Here is a 25,624-nt window from a genome sequence, read left to right as displayed (position 1 = left end):
AAAATTAGCTGGGTGTGGTGGTGGGCACCTGTAATCTCAGCTACTCAGGAGGCTGAGTCAGGAGAATCTCTTGAACCTAGAAGGCGGAGGTTGCAGTGAGCCAAGATCACACCACTGTATTCCAACCTGGGCAACAGAGACTCTGTCTCAAAAAAATAAATAAATAAAATAAAATCATAGATGCAAAAAATATAGAAAATTAACTTTACTGAGTGCTTCCTATATGCCAAGCACTGCACCAGGAGTCTTATATATGTTCTATTTGATTACATGTGTTAACTTGATTTTTTTTTTTGAGACAGAGTCTCACTCTGTTGCCCAGGCTGGTGTGTAGTGGTAAGATCTTGGCTCACTGCAACCTCCGCCTCCCAGGTTCAAGCAGTTCTCCTACTTCAGCCTCCCAAGCAGCTGGGACTACAGGAGCTCGCCACCACACCTGGCTAATTTTTGTATTTTTAGTAGAGACGGGGTTTCACCATGTTGGCCAGGCTGGTCTCGAACTCCTGACCTCGTGATCCACCTGCCTGGGCCTCCCAAAGTGCTGAAATTACAGGCATTAGCCACCATGCCCAACCAACTTGATTTTTTTTTTTTTTTTGAGACGGGGTCTCGCTCTATTGCCCAGGCTGGAGTGCAGTGGCATGATCCCGGCTCACTGCAAGCTCCACCTCCTGGGCTCACGCCATTCTGCCTCAGCCTCCCCAGCAGCTGGGACTACAGGCGCCCACCACCATGCCTGGCTAATTTTTTTGTATTTTTAGTAAAGACAGGGTTTCGGCCGGGCGCGGTGGCTCAAGCCTGTAATCCCAGCACTTTGGGAGGCCGAGACGGGCGGATCACGAGGTCAGGAGATCGAGAGACGATCCCGGCTAACACGGTGAAACCCCGTCTCTACTAAAAAATACAAAAAAATAGCCGGGCGAGGTGGCGGGCGCCTGTAGTCCCAGCTACTCGGGAGGCTGAGGCAGGAGAATGGTGTAAACCCGGGAGGCGGAGCTTGCAGTGAGCTGAGATCCGGCCACTGCACTCCAGCCTGGGTGACAGAGCAAGACTCCGTCTCAAAAAAAAAAAAAAAAAAAAAAAAAAGACAGGGTTTCACCGTGTTAGTCAGGATGGTCTCCATCTCCTGACCTCGTGATCCGCCCACCTCTGCCTCCCAAAGTGCTGGGATTACAGGCGTGAGCCACTGCACCTGGCCGATTTTTAAAAATAGAGATAGGGGTCTCACTATGTTGCTCAGGCTAGTCTTGAACTCCTGGGCTCAAGCAATCTGCCTGCCTCAGCCTTCCAAAGCACTGGGATTACAGGTGTGAGTCACCATGCCTAGCTCTAATTTGATTAATTTTCATAAGTTTTTCACCCAATTTACAGAAGTGGAAAGAAAGGAAGTATAAAAAAAAAATTAAAGCAATGTTCACTTAATTATTTAACCTGAAAAAGAATAAACAAAGAGGAGACCTAAGCAACTCTGAACTAATACTTTCTTTTTATATTTTATCTTGTCATTTTTCAAATTGGATCCTATCACCTGTGAAAGAACTAATCCTTTCTGAAACTGATAGGCCAAATATAAATGGCTGCTAAAAAATAGTCTAAAGACGTCGTTGAACTTGGAGTTGCTGATGTTAGAGTCCTAGATGGAAATTTGATCTTTTTGGGGCTTTTAATCTTTTAGGCCCTTAGCTAAACCTTGGGATTGGGTCTGGATGTGTTGTTGAATTGTCCGGAGCTGCTCGCCCCGGCCATAGCGAATAATAATTAAGGATTAAACGCCTGAGCTATATTCATTTCCACCCCACACCTTCTCCCTATCTTTGCCTTTTTTCCCCTGTACTAATACCTCATTAAAGATGGCGCTCTTCCTGCTTCTTCTTCACTCACTTTTCCCGCGCCCGGGAAAATTGTTACTTAGTAGTGCAAGCGCAACATGACGTCCGACGGGAGAAACCGAAACTAACCTGGCCACGCCCTCGGCAATGAGATCATTTCCGCCTTAGCCCAACCCCTTCCCTTCCAAGTGTATATAAGGCAGTGCATTACCGCCATTAAACGAGACTTGATCAGAGCACTGTCTTGTGTCCGTTTCTCGTGTCTCTTGTTCCCCAAATTCCCACCCCCTCCTCCAGGGCCTGCTCTGACTATCCCGCGGGCCGGGATATTGAACAAATATCCCCTAGGAAGTGCAAAACTGGTAGATGACCCAGGAGATCGGTAACTAATCCTGGATAGCATCTGTGAGTCTTTGTCACCCTCAATCTTGCAGAGAAGGGCTTTGCCAAGACAGGTACAGAGCTTGGGCAAAATGGGAACATGTCCAAGAAGCAGTATTTGAGGGTCTACCAAAAGAAAACAAAACTTCCATCTCTGTGTGCACACTTACATTTGTAGAGTTCTTTGTGCGTGTTTGCTAATCCACATGCACACTGTTCATGCTTGGTCCCTCCTGCCTTCCTATACTGTCCTCTGCTCAACCATCCCCTGACTTAAATTTTTCCAAGACTACACCTTCCTTCTCATAGAAAAAACCCACAACAACAACACAGGCCAGTGTTTCTCCATGTATGCTCCATGTACCACTATCATCAGAATCCCCTGAGTATGTCCTGAGCCTACCCTAGACCTACTAAATCAGACCAACTCTCACAGTAGGGACTGAGAATCTGTACTTTTACAAGTGTTCTTCATAATTTTTATACACATTAAAATTTATGCATTTGCCCTAGACAGTGATATCTTAATATAGTTTTCCCAGAGTATAAAATAAATTCCCCTCCCAATATTTTATAACAAACAATTTAAAATATACTGCAAAGTTGAAATAATTTTATAATAAATAATTAAACTTAGTTGGGAATCATTTACAGGGAAGGTCCGATATTCCCCAGGATGACATGATCTATCTCTTATTTCTTCCCATCAAAAAAATAAATTGGGCAGACCTGGCTGGTCATAGAATATAGAACTTACCTTAAGGCTAGTGATCAAATTCCTTGATAAATCTAAGGATCGGAGATTTTTAAAATTTCTGAAGGCATCACCAATGGAATGGATTTTTCCAGCATAAGATCCCTGCAATGAAAGAGACTCCACCAGTTCTGAAAAGAGATCATCGGTAGATATATTATGATCCCTGCTTGGATAAACAGCAGAGTCAGTGAAAGTAGGCCTTTCTTCCTCCCATATCTCAACTGTGAAAGGCCCTACATCCAAGCCTCATAAGATCAGATCTTCTTTTTAAAAGCAGCAATATGGTCTAATATAGTGACATTGAACGTTAGTTTTATAGAGCCCTTGAATTTTTCTAATTTCCCTGAACGATGTACTAAAAGTCTCCAAAAGTTCTCGAAACAAAATTGCAAAAGATATTCAGCAACCCCACTTCTAGGATTCAGCCCTATGGATAATAGCCACAAAATTTTGGCAGGTTATATAAAATATAGCACAAGGATGTCAATTTCAGAGAGGTTTTTAAGATAGTAAAAAAAATCAAAAAGAAAGAAATAGAAAACTGTCAAAGGTCCATCAGTAGAAAAATATAACTAGACACCTAAATAATAGTACATTGATACAAAAGACAATATACTACATCTGTGACCTTGTTCAAGTCACTTAACCTCTCTGTGCATCAGTTTCCTCATCTGCAAAATGGGGGTAACAATGGTACTTAATTCATAAGGTGTTACAAGAATTAAATTAATATATATGTACAAAACATACAACAGTGCCTGGCCCCATGGTAAGTGCTACACAAGTGTTAATTACCATAACACAGCCGTTAAAAAGAATGAGGTAGATTTATAGATGCTCACACGGAAAGATCTCTAAGAAATTAAGTGATGGAAAATATGACTTTTTTGCATGTATAACTTTTTAAAGAGAGAGAGAATGTATGTGTGTGTGTAGAATATACATATATACATACACACACACACACACACACACACACACATATATGAGAAGAAGTAGAGAAAAGTCAACTAGACTTCTTTTTTCTGTTTTTTTGAGATGGAGTCTCACTCTTTCGCCCAAGCTGGAGTGCAGTGGTGTGATCTCAGCTCACTGCAACCTCCACCTCCAGAGTTCAAGTGATTCTCTTGCCTCAACCTCCCAAGTAGCTGGGAATACAGGTGTGCATCACCACACCCAGCTAATTTTTGTATTTTAGTTAGAAATGGGGTTTTGCCAAGCTGCTCTTGAACTCCTGACCTCAGGTGATTAACCAGTCTCAGCTTCCCAAAGCGCTGGGATTATAGGCATGAGCCACTGAGCCTGGGCATCAACTAGACTACTAACAGCACTGAAAAGAGGAGAACCTCAAAATTGTCAGTAAGAACTCACTAGCAAGGATGGTAGGCCAAACTGAGAATAGCAACCAAAACTGGAAGAGAGTTCTACAGAATCCAATTTGCAGATAAGTGCCAGGAGACTGCATTGAAATGAGATCTTAAGGTGCTAGAGAAGTCTGGGTCCTATAAACTTTATTTTATTATTTATTTATTTATTTATTGAGATGGAATCTCACTCTTGTCACCCAGGCTGGAGTGCAATGGTGCGATCTTGGCTCACTGCAACCTCCACCTCCTGGGTTCAAGTGATTCTCCTGCCTCAGCCTCCCAAGTAGGTGGGATTAAGGTGTGCACCACCACGCCTGGCTAATTTTTGTACTTTTAATAGAGACAGGGTTTCACCATGTTGCCCAGGCTGGTCTCGAACTCCTGAACTCAGGTGATCTGCCTGTCTTGGCTTCCCAAAGTGGTGGGATTACAGGCGTGAGCCATCCTGCCCCCATAAGCTTTAAAAAGTCATAAACCAAAGATCCCTTTCAGGACAAGACCCATACCAGGGAGAAATTAGTGGGAGTAGAATCTACATTGAATGGAGCAGGGACATAGATGCAAAGGAAATAAAAGGTCCAGATATGAATAGGGGAGGGAAGCAGAGTAGACGGATCTCAGGAAGCATGTAGTATTTTACACTACTTTGTGAACACAACAGAAGAGGGAGATCCAAAACCTTGAAACTAAAAAAGCTATTCTGGCCCATCTTTCCCACCTAAAAGTGTATGAAAACTTAACTGCACTTAAAGAGCCACAGAAAAGGATTATAGTCAAATCTTATATGAGGCTATTATTTTTTAAAAAGGAGCAGAATAATATCCCTAAAATTAAAAGCACTCCAGAAAGATACATCCACAAATGAAAACTGTAACTTAATATTTCAAAACAAGCTTAAAGACATCATAGCAATGTAGCAGCTCTCAAAGTATGGTCCCTAAACCCCTGGAGGTCCCTGAGACATGTACAGGGGTCCACAAAGTTAAAACTACTTTTAAAAAAGTATTTTCATGATAATATGCAGACACTAATTGCCTTTTTTTTTTTTTTTAACAGTATTAATATTTACACTTACGGTACAAGAGCAACAGCTATTGGCACCTTAAGAATGAATCATGGCTAGGTGTGGTGGCTCATGTCTGTAATCCCAACACTTTGGGAGGCTGAGGCGGGCAGATCACTTGAGGTCGGGAGTTCAAGACCAGCCTGACCAACACGGTGAAACCACATCTCTACCAAAAATACAAAATTTAGCCAGGCATGGTGGCACATGCCTGTGGTCCCAGCTACTCAGGAGGCTAGGGCAGGAGAATCGTTTGAATCCAAGAGACAGGGGTTGCAGTGAGCCGAGATCGCACCACTACACTCCAGCCTGGGCGACAGAGCGAGACTCTGTCTCAAGAAAAAAAACAAAAACAAAAATTCAGCTTCTAAGCAGAAATTAGAAATTTGAAAAGCTTATAACTGCCACCATGAACTTGACAGCTTCTCAACCCTTGAAAGATTTTTCAAATGACATTGATGATGATATTAACAAACATGATTTTTAAACATCATATAATCAAATTTGTCAATATTTGGAAGATCTATGTAACTTGGTGAGTCAATATTTTCAAATGACCAATGCGTAATGTTACAAAATCATGCATGGGTAAAAGATTCATCCATATGTAAGATATACCAGTAGATTCTGAAGTAACAGTACAAAAATTTCATTGATGTTATTTCAGATTCCACATTCAACTAAACTTTAAGAAACTATCACTTATCCTGTTTTCATATTGTATCAAAGAATAATATAAAAAATTCGATGAAAGACTATTAAAATATTCCTTCCTTTTCTAACTATATTTCTGTATGAGGCCAGACTTTTCTCACACAAAAGATTTCAAGCAAAACAATATATCATAACACATTAAATACAGAAGCAGGTATGAGAATCTAGCTGTCTTATTTTAAACAAAACATGAAGGAGGTTTGTAAGAATATAAATCAGTGATACTTTCTTTACTGTTTTTTTATTTTGGGAAATATAGTTATTTTTCATAAAAATATTTATATTAACATACAATGTCTATGTTATGGTTACCTATTAATAAATTAAGAAATATTTTAAATTTTTCTCAGTTTTAATTTCTGTATGGTAGATATTAGTAGATACAGTCCACATTAACAAAAGCTCTTTGAGGTCCTCAATAATTTTTTTTTTTTTTTGAGATGGAGTTTCACTCTTGTTGCCCAGGCTAGAGTGCAATGGTGCCATCTCAGCTCACCACAACCTCTGCCTTCTGGGTTCAAGCGATTCTCCTGCCTCAGCCTCCCAAGTAGCTGGAATTACAGATATACGCCACCACGTCCAGCTAATTTTGTATTTCTAGTAGAGATAGAGTTTCCCATGTTGGGAACTCCCAACCCCAGGTAACCCACCCTCCTCGGCCTCCCAAAGTGCTGGGATTACAGGCATGAACCACCACACCCAGCCCTCAATAATTTTTTAAGGTGTAAAGGGATCTTGAGACCCAAAAATGTGGGAATTAACTGAAAAATGTAAATTAGACAAATTCAGAAAGATGATTAAAAAGGAAAAAAAAAAAGATTTGAATATAGAGAAGGCAGAATTCAAGAAATAATAAAAATTAGGCCGGGTGCAGTGGCTCATGCCTATAATCCCAGAACTTTGGGAGGCAGAGGTGGGCGGACCACCTGAGGCCAGGAGTTCGAGACCAGACTGACCAGCATGGCAAAACCCTGTCTCTACTAAAAATACAAAAACAATTAGCCGGGCATGGTGGCACACGCCTATAATCCCAGCTACTCAGAAGGCTGAGGCAGGAGAATCGCTTGAACCCAGGAGGCGGAGGCTGCAGTGAGCTGAGATCACGCCATTGCACTCCAGCCTGGGCAACAAGAGTGAAACTCCATCTCAAAAAAAAAAAAAAAAAAGAAAGAAATAATAAAAATTAAAAGGTCATTTTTGAAATGAAGACAAAAGAATGAAAATAAGAGCACAAAAGAACAATAGAATAACTCCACTTCTGGGTATATATCCAAAAGAATTGAAAGCAAGGACCTGAACAAATATTTGTACACCAACATCTATAGCAGCATTATTCACAATATCCAAAAGATGAAAACAACCCAAATGCCCATCAACAGATGAATGAATAAACAAAAATGTGGTATATTCACAAGAAGGACTATTACTTAGCCATAAAAAGGAATGATGGGCCTGGCATGGTGGCTCAAGTCTGTAATCCCAGCACTTTGGGAGGCCAAGGCAGGCAGATCATTTGAGGCCAGGAGTTTGAGACAAGCCTGGGCAACATAGCAGGACTCTGTCTCTACAAAAAATTTAAAAAAATTAGCCGAGTGTGGTAGCACAGGCCAGTGGTCCTAGCTACTTGGTAGGCTGAAGTGGGAGGATCACTTGAAACCAGAAATTCAAGGCTACAGTGAGTCATGATGGCACCACTGCACTCCAACCTAGGCAACCAAGTAAGATTACCCTATTTCCAAAAAAAAAAAAAAAAAGTAGGCAAAAGAAAAACTGGATGCAGTGGCACATACCTGTAGTCCCAGCTACTGGGGAGGCTGAGACAGAAGGATTGCTTGAGCCCAGAAGTTCAAGTCCAGCCTGGGCAATATAGCAAGACCCTGTCTCTAAAAAACAGTAAAAATAACCCAAACCAGACACTCCACTAAACAAACATACGAAAAAATGGTCAACATCATACATCATTAGGAAATTACAAATTAAAATGAGATACCACTATATATTTGTTAGAATGGCCCAAATCTTAAAACTTTGACAATGCTAAATGTTAGGGAGGATGTGGGGCAAAAGGAACTCTCATTCATTGCCAGTGGGAATACAAAATGGTGAAGCTATCTGAGAAGACAATTTGGCAGTTTCTTGCAAAGCTAAACACAATCTTATTATACGATCTAGTAAATCCCCTGGTATTTACTCAAGTGAGTTGAAACTTTATGTCCACCCCCAAACCTGCACATGAATGTTTACAGCAGCTTTCTTCATAATTACCAAAACTTGGGAGCAACCAAGATGTCCTTCAACAGGTAAATGGATAAGCAAACAATGGTACATCCACAGAGTGGAATATTATTCAGCAATAAAAAGAAATGGGCTATCAACCATGGAAAGACATGGAGGAGCCTTAAATACATATTGCTAAGTGAAAGAAAGTAGTTTGAAAGGTTACATACTATATGATTCCAACTATATGACATTCTGAAAAAGGCAACAATAAAAAGATCAGCGGTTGTCAGGAGTTTGGGGTGAGGGAGGGATAAACAGATGGTGGGGCACATGGGATTTTTAGGTTAGTAAAACCGGTATTATAATGGTGGACACGACTGGCCAGGCGCGGTGGCTCATGCTTATAATCCCAGCACTTTGGGAGGTCGGGGCAGGTGAATCACCTGAGGTTGGGAGTTTGGGACCAGCCTGGCCAACATGGTGAAATCCCGTCTCTATTTTTTTTTTTCTTTTTTGAGACGGAGTCTGGCTCTGTGGCCCAGGGTGGAGTGCAGTGGCCGGATCTCAGCTCACTGCAAGCTCCGCCTCCCGGGTTTACGCCATTCTCCTGCCTCAGCCTCCCGAGTAGCTGGGACTACAGGCGCCCACCATCTCACCCGGCTAGTTTTTTGTATTTTTTTAGTAGAGACGAGGTTTCACCGGGTTAGCCAGGATGGTCTCGATCTCCTGACCTCGTGATCCGCCCGTCTCGGCCTCCCAAAGTGCTGGGATTACAGGCTTGAGCCACCGCGCCCGGCCCCCGTCTCTATTAAAAATTTAAAAATTAGCCAGGCATGGTGGCACGCGCCTGCAGTCCCAGCTACTCGGAAGGTTGAGGCATGAGAATCACTTGAACCCAGGAGGCGGAGGTTGCAGTGAGCCGAGATCATGCCACTGCATTCCAGCCTGGGCAACAGAGCATGACTGTGCCTCAAAAAATAATAAAAAATAATGGTAGACGGCTGGGCACGGTGGCTCACGCCTGTAATCCCAGCACTTTGGGAGGCTGAGGTGGGCGGATCATGAGGTCAGGAGATCGAGACCACGGTGAAACCCCATCTCTACTAAAAATACAAAAAATTAGCCGGGCACAGTGGTGGGCGCCTGTAGTCCCAGCAACTCGGAAGGCTCAGGCAGGAGAATGGCATGAACCCAGGAGGCTGAGCTTGCAGTAAGCCGAGATGGCGCCACTGCACTCCAGCCTGGGAGACAGAGCAAGACTGTCTCAAAAAAAATAAAATAAAATTGGTGGACACGACATAATTGTCAAAAACCATAGAATTGTACAACACGAAAAGTAAGCGCTAATGTAAACTATGAACCTTAGTTAATAATAACATCAATATTGGTTCATAAATCGTAATATACCACAATAATGCAAGATATTAAAATTAAGGGAAACGGGGTGGGTGGGGAGAGGTGCAAGGGAGGTAAGGGTATATGAGAACTCTCTGTACTTTATGCCCAATTTCTCTGTAAACCTAAAACTTCTCTAAAAAATAAAGTCTATTAATTTTTTTAAAAAAGGAATGAAGTATTGATACATGCTGAAATATGAATGAATAATGAAAATACCATACTAAGTCAAAGAAGCCAGACAGAAAAGGCTACATATTATTTGATTCCAATGATATGAAATACCCAGCAGAGTTAAATCCACAGAGACAGAAAGCAGTTTAGTGGTTGCCAGGAGCCGGGAGTAGTGGGAAATGAGGTGTGACTGCCTAATGGGTTGATGAAAATGTTCTGGAACTATACATATAGTGATGATGCTTGTACAACATTGTAAATGTACAAAATGACCCTGAATTATATATTTTTTAAATGGGGCCGGGAGTGGTGGCTCATGCTTGTAATCCCAGCACTTTGGGAGGCAGAGGCAGGTGGATCACTTGAAGTCTGGAGTTCGAGACCAGCCTGGCCAACATGGTAAAACCCTGTCTCTACTAAAAATACAAAAATTAGCAGGGTATGGTGGCACATGCCTGCAGTCCAACCTACTCGGGATGCTGAGGCAGGAGAATTGCTTGAACCTGGGATAGACGTTACATTGAGCTGAGGTCGGGCCACTGCACTCCAGCCTGAGCAATAGGGCAAGACTCTTGTCTCAAAATAAATAAATAAATAATAAAATGGTGAACTTTATAGTATGTGAATTATATATTTTTAAAATGCAACAAATCAAGTAGTCTCTCTAATGAAAACCATTACATTTACAGCTCATTTGGAAATTGAATTAACAACCTTTAACTTGTTTATAATGACAATGAATGTTTCTAATAATTAAAACTTTTTTTTTTTTTGAGATGGAATTTTGTTCTCATTACCCAGACTGGAGTACAATGGCATGATCTTGGCTCACTGCAACCTCCGCCTTCTGGGTTCAAGCAATTCTTCTGCCTCAGCCTCCCAAGTAGCTGGGGTTACAGGCATGCGCCACCACACCCAGCTAATTTTTGTAGTTTTAGTAGAGATGGGGTTTCACCATGCTGGCCAGGCTGGTCTCAAACTCCCAACCTCAGGTGATCCGCCCCCCTTGGCCTCCCAAAGTGCTGGGATTACAGGTGTGAGCCACCGCACCCAGCCATAAAACTTTTTTAAAAAGATCTCAGGAGTCAACTTGAAAGATCACCTATTGGTGGGGCGCGGCCTGGGCGACAGAGCGAGACTCCATCTCAAAAAAAAAAAAAAAAAAAAGAAAGATCACCTATTAACTAAAGTTAGAATAAACTGAATATCAATTATGATAATAACTATAATGGATTAAAACATACATTGAAATATATTGCTATGGTTTGAATGTCCCCTCCAAAACTCATGATGAAATGTATTAATTTATTCAGAGACAGGGTCTTGCTCTGTCACCCAGACTGGAGTGCAGTGGCACTATCATAGTGCACTGCAGCCTAAAACTCCTGGGGTCAGAGGATCCTTCCACTTCAGCCTCCTGAGTAGCTGGGACTATAGGTACACCACACCACCACACCCAGTTAATTTTTAAATTTTTTGTAGAGACAGGATCTTGCTATGTTGCCCAGGCTGGTCTCAAATACCTGACCTCATCCTCCTCCCTGGCCTCCCAAAGTGTGTAAGCCACCACCATGCCCAGCTTTCATGTTGAAACGTAATTGCCAATGTAACAGTACTGGGAGGTAGGGCCTCTAAGAGGTGATTAGGTCAATGGTGGCTTCATGCTGTTATGGTGGAGTTAGTTATCATGGGAGTTAGTTATCCTAATAAAGGAAGGAGTTCAGTCTTCTCTTTCTCTCTCTCTCTCATCTCATGCATGCACCTTCTGCCCTTCCACTATGGAATGACCCTCACCAGATGCTGGCACCATGCTCTTGGACTTCCCAGCCTCCAGAACCATGAGCCAAATCAACTTCTTTTCTTTACAAATTACCCAGTCTATGGTATTCTGTTACGACAAGAGAAAAGGGACTAAGACATTGATTGATTGATTGATTGATTGAGACTGAGTCTCACTCTTTCATCCAGTGAATGCAGTGGTGTGATCTCAGCTCACTGCAACCTCTGCTTCCCAGGCTCAAGGGATTCTCCTGCCTCAGCCTCCTGAGTAGCTGGGAATATAGGCAACTGCCACCATGCCAGGCTAATTTTTTTTTTGTATTTTTAGTAAAGACAAGGTTTCGCCATGTTAGCCAGACTGGTCTTGAACTCCTGACCTCAGGTGATCCATCCGCCTTGGCCTCCCAAAGTGCTGGGATTATAGGTGTGAGCCACCATGCCCGGCCCTAAGACATATATTTAAATCGATGAGTTTATAATGATACTGAAAAAGCAAAACAGTCCTCACTGGTCATCTTTGGAGAATGCTAAGAAAATAAATCATCATTCTGAAAGCTGGTATATAAGGTGAAAAAAAATCAAGCTTTTATGCTGGCTTTCCTATACAAACTGTACCTCAGGATAAGCAAACAGTTGATATGAGGAAATTTCTCTTTATGGAAGTATTACAGTTAACAAAGAAAAATGAAAGAAATAGACAATTACTATTTTGCAATCCCTAATGAATTAGGTAATCATATTCAATGGCTGATATCACAAAAAGAAAGAACACTAGGCACCATATACTTCCTAACATAAACATACACTATTACCTATGAAATTGTCTTGCAAAAAAAAAATAATAATAATAATCCAACCTGAATCTGATTAAGCCTCATCTAACTACCAATTCACAGGAAGCACAGGGAACTTGGGAAAATGTTAAACATCTCAGGAATGCAATGAGCAAAATTCAGGTTATAGTAAACTCTTTCGAAGCCAGTTTCTTCAAAAATAATTGAAAATGCGAGGGAGAAAAAGGGGGAGCCTACAGATCAAATAAGACTTAAGACATATATAAACCAGTTGCAATATATGGACCATATATGGATTCTTATTTTATTTTATTTTATTTTTTAGATGGAGCCTTGCTCTGTCGCCCAGGCTGGAGTACAGTGGCACAATCTCAGCTCACTACAACCTCTGGCTCCCAGGTTCAAGTGATTCTCCTGCCTCAGCCTCCCAAGTAGTTGGGATTACAGGTGTGAGCCATCATGTCTGGCTAATTTTTGTATTTTTAATAGAGATGGGGTTTCACCATGTTGGCCAGGCTGGTCTTGAACTCCTGGCTTCCAGTGATCTGCCCACTTTGGCCTCCCAAAGTGCTGGGATTATAGGCATGAGCCACCACACCCGGCCATGGACTCTAATTTTAAAAAAGTATAGGACAATTGGGGAAATAAGAACACTAGTTGGATATTTTATGATATCAAGAAATTACTGTTCACTTTGGGAGGCCGAGTCACTTGAGGTCAGGAGTTCAAGACTAGGCTGGCAAGCATGGTGAAATCCCATCTCTACTAAAAATACAAAAAAATTAGCCGGGCATGGTGGTGCACGCCTGAAATCCCAGCTACTCAGGAAGCTGAGGCAGGAGAATTGCTTGAACCCGGGAGGCAGAGGTTGCAGTGAGCTGAGATCATGCCATTGCACTCCAGCCTGGGCAACAGAGCCAGACTCCATCTCAAAAACAAAACAAAACCAAAAACAGAAGTTACTGTTAAATTTTTTAGGTTGCATATGTGATTTTTTTTAAGTGATCTTATCTTTTAAAAATACATACTGGCCGGGTGCTATGGCTTGCGCTTATAATCCCAGCTCTATTTAGGGAGGCTGAGGTGGGTGGATCACTTGAGATCAGGAGTTCAAGACCAGCTTGGCCAAGATGGCAAAACCCTGTCACTACTAAAAATATAAAATTAGCTGGGTGTGGTGGTGGGTGCCTGTCGTCCCAGCTACTCGGGAGGCTGAGGCAGGAGAATCACTTGAAATGGGGAGGCAGAGATTACAGTGAGCCAAGATTGTGCCACTGCACTCCAGCCTGGGTGACAGAGCAAAACTCTATCTGAAAAATAATAAAATAAATAAATAAATTAATTAATTAAATACATACTGAAATATTTATGGAGGAAATCATATACTTGAAATTTGCTTCAAAATAGTCAGTGTAGGGGTTTGGGGGTGGGTGGAGGATAGGTGAGGTAAACGTGAAAGAAGCTTGGCCATGAATTGATGGTAACTGTTGAGGTAGGCTAATGGAGTTTATTATTCTGTTATCTCTACTCTTGTATATATTTGAAAATTGCCATAATATAAAATTATAAAATAAGTAATATATGCTTATATATGTAGAGAATATTTCTGGAAAACTATACAAGATACTGGTTACAGTAATTGCCTTTAGGAAGGGGAAGTAGGCCTATGAGACAGGGATGGGGGAGTCAAGACTTTCTTCTCACTGTACAATTTTTTTTTTTTTTTTTTTTTTTTTGAGACGGAGTCTCGCTGTGTCTCCCGAGCTGGAGTGCAGTGGCCGTATCTCAGCTCACTGCAAGCTCTGCCTCCCGGGTTCACGCCATTCTCCTGCCTCAGCCTCCCGAGTAGCTGGGACTACAGGCGCCGCCACCTCGCCCGGCTAGTTTTTTGTATTTTTTAGTAGAGACGGGGTTTCTCTATGTTCGCCAGGATGGTCTCGATCTCCTGACCTCGTGATCCGCCCGTCTCGGCCTCCCAAAGTGCTGGGATTACAGGCTTGAGCCACCACGCCCGGCCTCACTGTACAATTATTATATTACCCACAGAATAAATTAATTGAATTATTTTAACAGTCAAAATGAGTAAATAATTACATATTTTCCCCTCTCTACCAAATAATTAATCATTAGACTACCGACATGCTCTAATATATCCTGTTCTGTCATAACTGTTCTTGACTGCACATTATACACTTCAGCTACCATCCATTTCTGTAGTCACTTTTACAGCTTTTAAAATTTTCAGCAAAAGTTCTTACTTTCACTGTCTCTTCCCCTCAAATATCATTCCCTTTTTCATCCCACTCCAATCTGGTTTCCCTCCTCCCCACTCTCCCAAAACTCCCTCTGTCAAGGTCACCAGTAAGTTACATGTTGCTAAATCTAACAGACACTCTGCATTTAAGTTGCTCAGCCTGTCAATAGCATTTGGCATAGTTGGCCATTGCTGTTACCATACACTACCCCTTCTCAAATTCCAAGATACCACATTTTTCCTCTATTCAACCTCTAAACACTGAAATATTCCAAGGTTGAGTCTTAAGCTTTCTTTCACTTCTCCATCGACATTCTCTCCTTAGCTGAGTTCTTCCACTCCCGTGGCTTTAAATACCACCTATTGCTAATGTCTCCAAAATTTACATCTCTAACCCTGACCTCTCCTCTGAGGGCCAGATCCATATATCCAACTGCCTACTAGGTATCCTACACTTGGATGTCTAATAGGAATTTATTTATTTATTTATTTATTTATTTATTTATTTACTTTTGAGACGGAGTCTCTCTGTGGCCCAGGCTGCAGTGCAGTGGTGCGATCTCGGCTCACTGCAACCTCCGCCTCCCGGGTTCAAGCGATTCTCCTGCCTCAGCCTCCCTAGTAGCTGGGATTACAGACATGAGCCACCACGCCCGGCTAATTTTTGTATTTCAGTAGAGACGGGGTTTCACCATGTTGGCCAGGCTCAGGTGATCCACCTGCCTCCGCCTCCCAAAGTGCTGGGATTATAGGGGTGAGCCACCGTCCCCGGCAGTTCTGTCACCTGCCGCAGGGTCCCCTGTTAACTTGTTTCTCCTTCCCTACTTCACACTCCCCCTCTTCTCTCTCAACTCCTCGGGCTCTGCCCCACACTCCCCGGTTACTTCAGTTCCTCCACCTCCACCTCCACCTCCCTCTAACCTTCTGCCTCAAGTTACCCACCGCCCCCCTCAGCCTCAGGTACCGCTTCTCTGTGGTTCTCTCTCCTCTATCTCAGGTTCCCCTGCTTCCACCTCAGTTCTCTTTCCACAGCTTCTGACCCTGTGTTCCCGGTCCACAACCTCCCGGCCAGACTCTACCCGGCTGCTCCAGCGTCAGCGCCCCCAGGCGGCGGATGCCTTCCTCGTCCAGCTCCCACTGCTCCGCCATCTCCTCCCGCCGCTCACCTGCCGCCGCCCGCGAGAACACCCGGCGCGCGCCAGGTCCCGCCCACTGCCACGCCCCCAACCCCCACCTCCCGCGAGCCACCGCGACCCCGGGAGCCGTTATTGGCCGGGTCACAAGCCCGTCCGCCCGCAGCTGAAGCCGCGACCATGGTACGGAGCCCGCCCTGGCGGGGGCGCCAAAAGCACCAAAGCGGCGAATGGGGGTCGTTGTGGCCAAGGATTAGGGCTACGTGGTGCGAGACCTGGTCTGGGGAACGGGGGAGAGCGAGGGGCCCCCACCTGGGAAGGATTTGGGGGCTTGGCTCTGAGGAGTTAGAAGAACGCGGTCTTGAGGGAATGAAGTGTTCTGGCTCTGAGGATGTGGGGAACTCCGGGTCTGAGGGCTGGGGGTGTGCCCCTTTGACGGGAGGTCTTCACATCTCAGCGCTGGGGGATGCTGACTCTGGGGCAAGGAAAGGGTGTGTGTGAAGGGGGGGGATCCAGATCTGAAGGACTGGAGCGTGGGGACAGAACTCTAAGGCGTAATGGGGAGCTCCAGATCTGAAAGGTTGGGAATCCTGGCTCTAAGGAGTTGTGGTCCTGTCTTTAGAGTATGAGGCGGTTCTAGCTCTAGAAATTGAGTTGGACGGGCTGGGAGCGGTGGCTCACGCCTGTAATCCCAGCACTTTGGTAGGCCGAGGTGGGCGGATCACCTGAGGTCAGGAGTTCAAGACCAGCCTGGCCAAGATGGTGAAACTCTATCTCTACTAAAAATACAAAAATTAGTTGGGCGTGGTGACACGGCCTGTAGTCCCAGCTACTCGGGAGGCTGAGGCAGGAGAATTGCTTGAACCCGGGAGGTGGAGGTTGCAGTGAACCGAGATTGCGCCACTGCACTCCAGCCTGGGCAACCTGGGTGACAGAGCCAGACCTTGTCTCAAAAAAACACAAGAAGAAGAAGAAGAAATTTACTTGGACGGAGCTTCTTTGAGGTAGAGGGATCAGCGTGGGAAAGAGAGAAGCTCTTTGTAATGGGGTGGGGATGACTGCTTTAGGGCTATCCTGTTTCCTGAAGTCAGTCTGGCAAGAAGCCTTTTGTCTTTCAAGCACCACAGGTCCCCCTAAGCTTGCCTGTGACTGAGGGCTGTCCCCAGACTGGGATAGCTCTGCACTAAGCAGCCCTTGAGCAGTCTTTGGGAAAGAACAGCTGCATCCCTAACCCCTACCCTTACTCCAGCAGGCACTTCTTGAGAGCCCACCTGTGGATGGGACATGTATGTAAGAAGGAGCCAGGACCCTCTTGTCACACCCTATTCTTAACAAGAAAAGAGGAACTGAGACCAGAACTGGGGATCACCTGCGAGGAGTAGGTTTTCTTTGGCATCCAACATCTGCACACTCTCAGCACCCCCTACTGAGCTCTCAGCCACCTTTAAGGAGAACAGCAAGCAGAATCAAGAGTCCTTCCTTGCATATTTATGCTTTCTGGTCTAGGTGGGACCCTTAGTCACTCCATGTGTCACGTTCAGCCTTTTCCTGAACATGAACTTGTAGAAGGGCTTTTGGAAGGGCTGGGACTTAGAATCCTAGGTTAGCTCATTAGATTGATTTTTCTGGCTCTGCTTCTGTCAGTTTATGAAGTCATTTCACAATTTGTCATCTTTCTCTTAATACCCCCTTGAACTCTTCTAGTCTCAAATGTGGCATATATAATTGCTCTTCCTTATGTCTGAATATTTAGACTAGGCTTGCTGTGGGAGAGATGCCCATCCCATTCTTTCTTACATGCATTTATTTTCTTTCCTTAGCTGTCAGAATAGGAAATGCAGGTTCTTTCTGGAGCAGGGAGGGAGCTTTTCCTTTCTTAAGTAATCACCTCTTACTTTAACACTCTTTTTCACCCACGAACGTCTTAATGCAATTTTATAAACATTCAGAAAGATTGAAAGAATTGTACAGTGAGCACCATATATCCACCATCTACATTCTACAATCAACATTTTGCTCATATTTGTTTTATTACATGTCCATCTAGCAATCCTATCTATCCATCAATCTGTCTTTTTAAAATTCATCTCAAGATAAATTGAAGATATCAGTACATTGCAGTCCCATCACTTCAGCGTGCATAATTTTTAATTAGAATTTGATATTGTTTTATGGTTCTTTTTAGGTAAAATTCTATATACTATTTACTAGCCTTTAAAAAATGTTTTTACAAGGGTAGTGCCCTTTATTTTAAAATTTGATATGGATGGTTTGTATGTTTGATGGCTCTCTACTTTTCCATCATATTAATAAACTAGGTCATCTTGAAGCAAAGAAGACAATTTACTTATAAATAGATGACCTTAAAATATTTTTTTTCGGCCAGGTGCGGTGGTTCAAGCCTATAATCCCAGCACTTTGGGAGGCCGAGACGGGCGGATCACAAGGTCAGGAGATCGAGAACATCCTGGCTAACATGGTGAAATCCCGTCTCTACTAAAAAATACAAAAAAACTAGCAGGGCGCGGTGGCAGGCACCTGTAGTCCCAGCTACTCTGGAGGCTGAGGCAGGAGAATGGCGTAAGCCCGGGAGGCGGAGCCTGCAGTAAGCTAAGATCCAGCCACTGCACCCCAGCCTGGGCGACAGAGCGAGACTCCGTCTCAAAAAAAAAAATACATATTTTTTTTCAACAACCTCTTGTCCAACAGATGTACAGATGACCTTAAACTTTTAACAATGAGCTGAGGAAGGTTAGTGATCTTTGCTGCCTTTGTATATATGAAAAGGTATCTACAGCATTCATCCCCCAGTAATGTAATGTCTCTGCAGATAAGATCCCAAGAGAGTTCTGCATGTGCTCCATAGAATGGACAGTACCTCATCTATTTTTTTTAACAGATTTATTGAGATATAATTCACATACCTTATAATTCACACATTTTAATATGTACAATTTAGTGGGTTTTAGTATGTTCAGAGTTGAGCAACTGTCATCACAATCAATTTTAGAACGTTTTCACCATCTCCAAAAGAAATCCCATTCTCATTAGTAGTCACACCCCATCTCCCCATAGCCTCTCCAGCCCTAGGCAACCATTAATCTATTTTCTATCTCTAGAAATTTGCGTTGTCTGCACATTGCATGTGGATGGAATCATATGTGATTTTTTGTGTTTGGATTCTTTCCCTTGGCATAATGTTTCAAGTTTCATCCATGTTGTTATCATGTATCAGTACTTCATTCCTTTTTATTTTTTATTTTTTTAGAGATGTGCCTCGCTCTGTTGCCCGGGCTGGAGTGCAATGGCATGATCACAGCTCACTGCAGCCTCAAACTCCTGGGCTCAAGTGAATCTCCTGCCTCAATCTCCCAAAGTGCTGGGATTACAAGCACGAGCCACCATGTTCATCCCATTCCTTCTTATTGACAAACAATATTCCATTTATGGATATACTACATTTTATTTACTCATCTGTCAGTTGATGGACGTTAGGTTTATTCCCGCCTTTTGGCTATTATGTTCTTGAACATTAGTCTAGAAATTTTGGTGTGGACATACGTCTTTATTTCTCTTAAGTGCACACCTAGGAGTGGAATTGCTGGCTCATAGTAGAATAACTCCATGCTTAACATTTTCAGGACTCACCAAACTGTTTTCCAAAGTGCCTGCACCATTTTACACCTCCACCAGCAGTGCATGGGGGTCCTGGTTTCTTTGTCGACACTTGTTATTATCTATTGTTTTCATTCTAGCCATACTAATGGGTGTGAAGTAGCATTTTGTTGTGGGTTTTGATTTGCATTTTTCTGATGACTAAGGATGTTGAGCATCTTTTTTCGTGCTATTGGTCATTTGTATATATTCTTTGGAGAAATGTCTATTTAGATGCTTGGCCAATTTTCGAATTTGGTTGTCTTTTTATTATTGAGTTTATGTGTTCTTTATATATTCTAAAAACAAATTTTTTATCAGACAAATGATTTGCAAATATTTTGTTCCATTTCTGTGGGTTAAAAAGGATTTTATAGTTTTAAGTCTGTGTTTCACTTGGAGCTAATTTTTGTCTGTGGGGTGAGGTAGGTGTCCAACTTTATTATTATTGTTATTATATTTTATGCATATGGATGGGCAGTTGTCCCAGCACCACTTTTTATAAGGACTATTCTTTATCCATTGAATCATCTTGAATCACTTATCAAAATTCAATTGATCATAAATGTAAGGGTTTTATTCTGTACTCTCAATTCTATTCCACTTATCTTTATATTTATCCTTATGCCAGTAGCACACTGTCTTGATCTAGCTTTGTAATAAGTTTTTTTTTTTTTTTTTTTGAGACGGAGTCTCGCTCTGTCGCCCAGGCTGGAGTGCGGTGGCGCAATCTCGGCTCACTGCAAGCTCCACCTCCCGGGTTCACGCCATTCTCCTATCTCAGCCTCCTGAGTAGCTGGGACTACAGGCGCCCGCCACCATGCCCGGCCAATTTTTTTGTATTTTTAGTAGAGACGGGGTTTCACCATGTTAGCCAGGATGGTCTTGATCTCCTGACCTCGTGATCTGCCCGCCTCGGTCTCCAAAAGTGCTGGGATTACAGGCGTGAGCCACCCCGCCCGGCCTGTAATAAGTTTTAAAAGTGGGGGATGTGAGGGCGATCTGGCTGTGACATCTGTCACTTCATTGATTGCCAGGGTTGATTTGGCTGATCTGGCTGGCTAGGTGGGTGTCCCCCCTCTTCCCTCACTGCTCCATGTGCATCCCTCCTGAAGCTGCGTGCTCAGTCAAAGAGGACGACCATCCCCAATAAAGGAGGACCTGTCTTCAGTCAAGGGTATACAAGTATCTGCTCTTCTTAGCTAGAACCTCCAAACAAGTTCTCAAGGTCCATTGTAGGAGCACGTAGGGTAGTCAAGCTTCCAAGACTTCAGACACATCCTAATAAGGCACTGCATGTGGCAGTCTGCCTTTACAAAAAAAAAAAAAAAAAAGTGGGAAATGTGACTTCTTAAACATTGTTCTCCTTTTTTCAAGACTGTTTTAGCTATTCTGGGTCCCTTGTATGTTCATATGAATTTTAGCATCAGCTTTTCAATTTTTGCAAAAAGTCAGGATTTTCACAGAGATTGTGTTGAATTTGTAAATCAATTGGGAGACTATTGTCATCTTAACGATATTAAATCTTCCAATCCATGAGCATCAAATATTTTTTCATTTATTTAGGTCTTTTAAATTTTCACAATGTTTTGAAGTTTTCAGTGTATATGTATTTCATTCTTTTGTTAAATTTATTCCTAAGTATGTTATTTTTGATGCTATTGTAAATGGAATTGAATTGTTTTCTTAATTTCATTTTCAGAGTGTTCATTACTAAAGTATAAAAATACAACATTTTTTAATATTGCTCTGCATCTTTCAAACTTGTTGGGCTCATTTTTGTGTGTTGTTGTTGTTTGTTTTGTTTGTTTTTCTTTTTTGAGATAGGATCTTGCTCTGTTAGGCCAGAGTATAGTGTTACAATCATAGCTCACTGCAGCCTCAAACTCCTGGTCTCAAGCCATCTTCCCACCTCAGGCTCCCAAAGTGCTTGGATTATAGGTGTGAACCACCATGCCTGGCCTGGACTCATTTCTGATAGTTTTCTGGTGAATTCCTTAGGATTTTTTACATACAAGATCATGTCATCAGCAAACAGAGATAGTTTATTTCTACCTTTTCAATCTGGATGCCTTTTTATTTCTTTTTCTTGCGTAGATCTCTTTTTCATTCTCCCTTTAGGAGGAGTTTGGCATGTCTCATGAATCATCAGAGGACTTGTTTCATTTCAACGTAGGGGGCTGGCATTTCTCGGTTCCCAGAAGCAAACTCTCTCAGTTTCCAGACTCCCTGCTGTGGAAAGAGGCTTCAGCCTTGACTTCTTCAGAAAGCCAGAGGCTATTTATTGACAGAGATGGTTCCACATTTAGGCACGTGCACTATTACCTCTACACCTCCAAACTCTCCTTCTCCAGTTGTGCGGAACTGAACTTGCTGTATGAGCAAGCATTGGGTTTGCAGCTGATGCCTTTGCTGCAGGTAAGATGCTCTTGTTTTCTGGGAGTGGTGGATCAGTAACATGGCTTTACATCACTAAATGTTGTTTTCTGTTATATATTGGTTGCTGAGATGACCCTCTTAATGGGCAAATGTAATAAGTATGTTAAAGTAATAAATAATTTCCTCATTAGTATAGGGGTGAGTAAAAAGGAAAAAAAAAGTAAAAAACAATACACTGAAATTACCTGCTTTTGTTTTTTTGAGACAGGGTGTCTGTTGCAATCACAGCTCACTGCAACCTCTACCTCCCAAGCCCAAAGGATCTTCCCGCCTCCCACCTCAGTCCCTCTGAGTAGCTGGGAACACAGGTGCATGCCACCATGCCCAGCCAATCCTTTCCATGTTGCCCAGATTGGTCTCGAACTCCTGGGCTCAAGTTATCCTCTCTAAGTGGCCTCCTTTAGTGCTCCCTTGGCCTCCCTAAGAGCTGGGATTACAGGCATGAGCCACCACACCCAGCCTACATATTCTTAATAAATGATTTCATCCCAACTGTGCTTTAGTTATACTAGCAGCCACCATGGACCCAGAATGGGATTTACTATCCACTAAGAGTGTGCCCCTGGCTCTTGAAAATCCTGTATTAAGCTGCTTCTTGTTGTTGTTTTTTGAATATTAAAAGGAGAACACTTTAGACATTTTAGGATTTGCTATGTACATGACGTCTGAGATTTAAAATCTAAAAGATTTATCAAGAATATCACCTCTCATTGTGCCTGTTAGGTACACAAGATGCATTTACAGCAAAGCAAAAAGTTCTCATCTTGGGCCAAATGTCAAGAGAGAGAGAGAAAAAAACAAGTTCTGCAGAATCTTTCCTTTACTATCACTTCTTTGTCTTCCAAGAAACTTTATTATTATTATTATTATAAGAGCTTTAAATACCTTTACTTATAAACCATTAAAGTACTGCCAAAAAACATTACCTTTCCTTCCTAATTTTTCTCCAAGCCACAGAAATCATTTCTGTGACTGATCTTAAGTAGTTTATTCAGTAGTTTTTGAACAATTCTTTTTAACCTGGAAGAACTAAATATTACAACTGGGAAGGACTATTGACCATCCTCCATATTAATCCTACCGTCTATACAAGTTGTTTATTCCATCTCTATCAGCACTAACCTGACAAGCTGCAGTGTAGCTCAGTGAACCACCAACTGTACCTCAACACTTTTTAGAAGAAAATTGAAATAGACCATGCGTATCTGGGCCATAGAGGAATGAGAACATTTCATAGTGTATGTTTTTATGGATGCTTCTTACTAAATAATTCAGTGTTTTCTCTTAAAAGTCATTCTATAGTTGGAATATCAGAAATTCTTTTTTTTTTTTCTTTGCGATGGAGTTTCACTCTTGTCACCCAGGCTGGAGTGCAATGGTGCAATCTCGGCTCACTGCAACTTCCGCCTCCCGGGTTCAAGTGATTCTCCTGCCTCAGCCTCCTGAGTAGCTGAGATTACAGGCACCCGCCACCACACCCGGCTAATTTTTGTGTTTTTAGTAGAGACGGGGTTTCACCGTGTTGGCCAGGCTGGTCTCGAACTCCTGACCCCAGGTTATCCACCCACCTCAGCCTCCCAAAGTGCTGGGATTATAGGCGTGAGCCACCGTGCCTCGCCTACAAATTCTTAATATATTCCCAGGCAAGTTGCTGTATTTTTTTTTTCTTTTTCTTTTTCAAGCTACCTTCTTGAATTTAATTGTTTTTTTCCAACTGCCCCAGGAATGGAGTACTAGAATTGTTTACAAGTGGCTTCAAAACCACTTAAATGGCCTGTCATGACAGGATTGCTGACGACTCTATGCCAAGGCATCATTCTGAGGTAGAAGGGAGGGAGTAACTTACTTGTTGCAGAAAATCAGAGATCAAGGCAATTTTTTAAAGAACATTTTAAAGAATACAAGCCTATTGTACAGTGTATTAAGCCCTTTAACCCCTTTGCTGTCTTCACTTACCAAATTGAAACAAAATATATCAAGGAAGCAGCTTTTTTTTTTTTTTTTTTTTTTGAGATAGAGCCTTGCTCTGTCTCAGGCTGGAGTGCAATGGCGCTATCTCGGCTCACTGCAACCTCCGCCTCCTGAGTTCAAGCAATTCTCCTTCCTAAGGCTTCAAGTGGTGGGATTACAGGCTTGTGCCACCACACTCGGCTAATTTTTGTGTTTTCAGTAGAGACAGGGTTTCACCATGTTGGCCAGGCTAGTCTTGAACTCCTGAGCTCAAGTTATCCGCCCGCCTTGGCCTCCCAAAGTGCTGAGATTACAAACATGAGCCACCATGTCCAGCCACAGGCAGCTTCTAAATGGGAGGCTGCACCTCAGAAGCCAATGGGTTGGTCCAATTCCAAAGTTCCACGTTGTGTGAGGAGTAGAAGTATTTGAAGAATCATGTGGATCTGCCTCCCTGAAAAAGACTGTAAAACAAGTGCTTACACTTTGGAAATGGTGTTTTCAAAGAAATAAATATTTGAGTTGGCCCAACTGAAATAGTGTTTATTTCTTGAAGCAGAGTGTAAATACAGCTGGGAACCAACAGTCGCCTCAAGCTAATCAACAGCTTCACACATTTCCACCACTTTCCCACTGCTAAGGCCTATCAGATACTCAGATTTTTTTACTAAATGAGCAAACACTTTGCTTGGAGACATTGGAGTTTGCCAATTCTTAGTCTTTAGACCCTACTCAGGCAACCCAACTTAATGCATTCATCCAATATTTATGAAGAGCATTCTGGGTTCCAGGCATTATTCCTGTGGGCTTTGGGGAAAACATAGGATGATCCAATAAAAGTATAATGTGAGCCATGTATGTGGGCCACTTATGTAATTTTAAATTTTCTACAGCTGCATCTAAAACAGTAAAAAGAAAGAGATGATGTCAATTTAATAATATATTATTATACTCAAAATATTAACTATGTATTCAAAGCATTATTAAATATATTCAGAATGTTATTTCAACATGTAATCAATATTTAGAAATTGAGAAATTTTACATTCCTTGTACTGCGTTCAAAATTCGTTATGTGGGCCGGGCGCGGTGGCTCACGCCTGTAATCCCAGCACTTTGGGAGGCCGAGGCGGGCGGATCACAAGGTCAGGAGATCGAGACCATGGTGAAACCCCGTCTCTACTAAAAAAATACAAAAAATGAGCCGGGCGCGGTGGCGGGCGCCTGTAGTTCCAGCTACTCGGGAGGCTGAGGCAGGAGAATGGCGTGAACCCAGGAGGCGGAGCTTGCAGTGAGCCAGGATCGCGCCACTGCACTCCAGCTTGGGCGACAGAGCGAGACTCCGTCTCAAAAAAAAAAAAAAAAAAAAAAAAAAAAAAAAAAAAAATTCGTTATGTGTTTTATACTTACAGCACATCTCAGATTCAGACTGTCACACTTCTTTCTTTCTTTTTTTTATTGTTTTTTTTGAGACAGAGTCTCACTCTGTCGCCCAGGCGAGAGCGCAGTGGTGCTATCTTGGCTCACTGCAACCTCTGTTTCCTTATTCAAGAGATTCTCATGCCTCAGCCTCCCGAGTAGCTGGGAATACAGGTGTGCAGCACCACGCCCAGCTAATGTTTGTATTTTTAGTGGAGATGGGGTTTTGTTATGTTGGCCAGGCTGGTCTCAAACTCCTGGCCTCAAGCAATCTGCCCACCTCGGCCTCCCAAATTACTGGG

At 42.6% G+C, this 25,624-nt stretch overlaps 2 protein-coding genes across 10 annotated transcripts in view; one reads left to right on the top strand and one right to left on the bottom strand.

The window, feature by feature from the left end:
* LRRC36 (leucine rich repeat containing 36) overlaps positions 1-15,922 on the bottom strand; it is a 58,067-nt gene extending 42,145 nt beyond the window's left edge. For 4 of the 6 annotated variants that reach the window (XM_050773255.1, XM_050773257.1, XM_050773256.1 and 1 more), the window contains exons 1-2: positions 15,807-15,893; positions 2,968-3,095 (exon numbers count right to left, since the gene is read on the bottom strand). In XM_050773255.1, coding sequence (XP_050629212.1) covers positions 2,968-3,095; positions 15,807-15,876 — 198 coding nt within the window. In that variant the 5' untranslated portion in view covers positions 15,877-15,893. Of the gene's footprint in view, positions 1-2,967; positions 3,096-15,691; positions 15,787-15,806 lie in introns of those variants that run through there. The other 2 variants (XM_050773254.1, XM_050773259.1) reach the window with 2 other exon arrangements.
* A 60-nt stretch (positions 15,923-15,982) lies between these two features.
* Positions 15,983-25,624, top strand: part of KCTD19 (potassium channel tetramerization domain containing 19) — a 38,016-nt gene continuing 28,374 nt past the window's right edge. The window contains exons 1-2 of one of the 4 annotated variants that reach the window (XM_050772849.1): positions 15,983-16,043; positions 21,636-21,932. In XM_050772849.1, coding sequence (XP_050628806.1) covers positions 16,041-16,043; positions 21,636-21,932 — 300 coding nt within the window. In that variant the 5' untranslated portion in view covers positions 15,983-16,040. The other 3 variants (XM_050772852.1, XM_050772851.1, XM_050772850.1) reach the window with 3 other exon arrangements.

The sequence above is a fragment of the Macaca thibetana genome, chromosome 20, assembly GCF_024542745.1.
Source record: "Macaca thibetana thibetana isolate TM-01 chromosome 20, ASM2454274v1, whole genome shotgun sequence".
Classification (NCBI taxonomy): Eukaryota; Metazoa; Chordata; class Mammalia; order Primates; family Cercopithecidae; genus Macaca; species Macaca thibetana.
The sequence above is the reverse complement of the archived record's forward strand: the minus strand, read 5'-3'. Positions and strand labels throughout refer to the sequence as shown.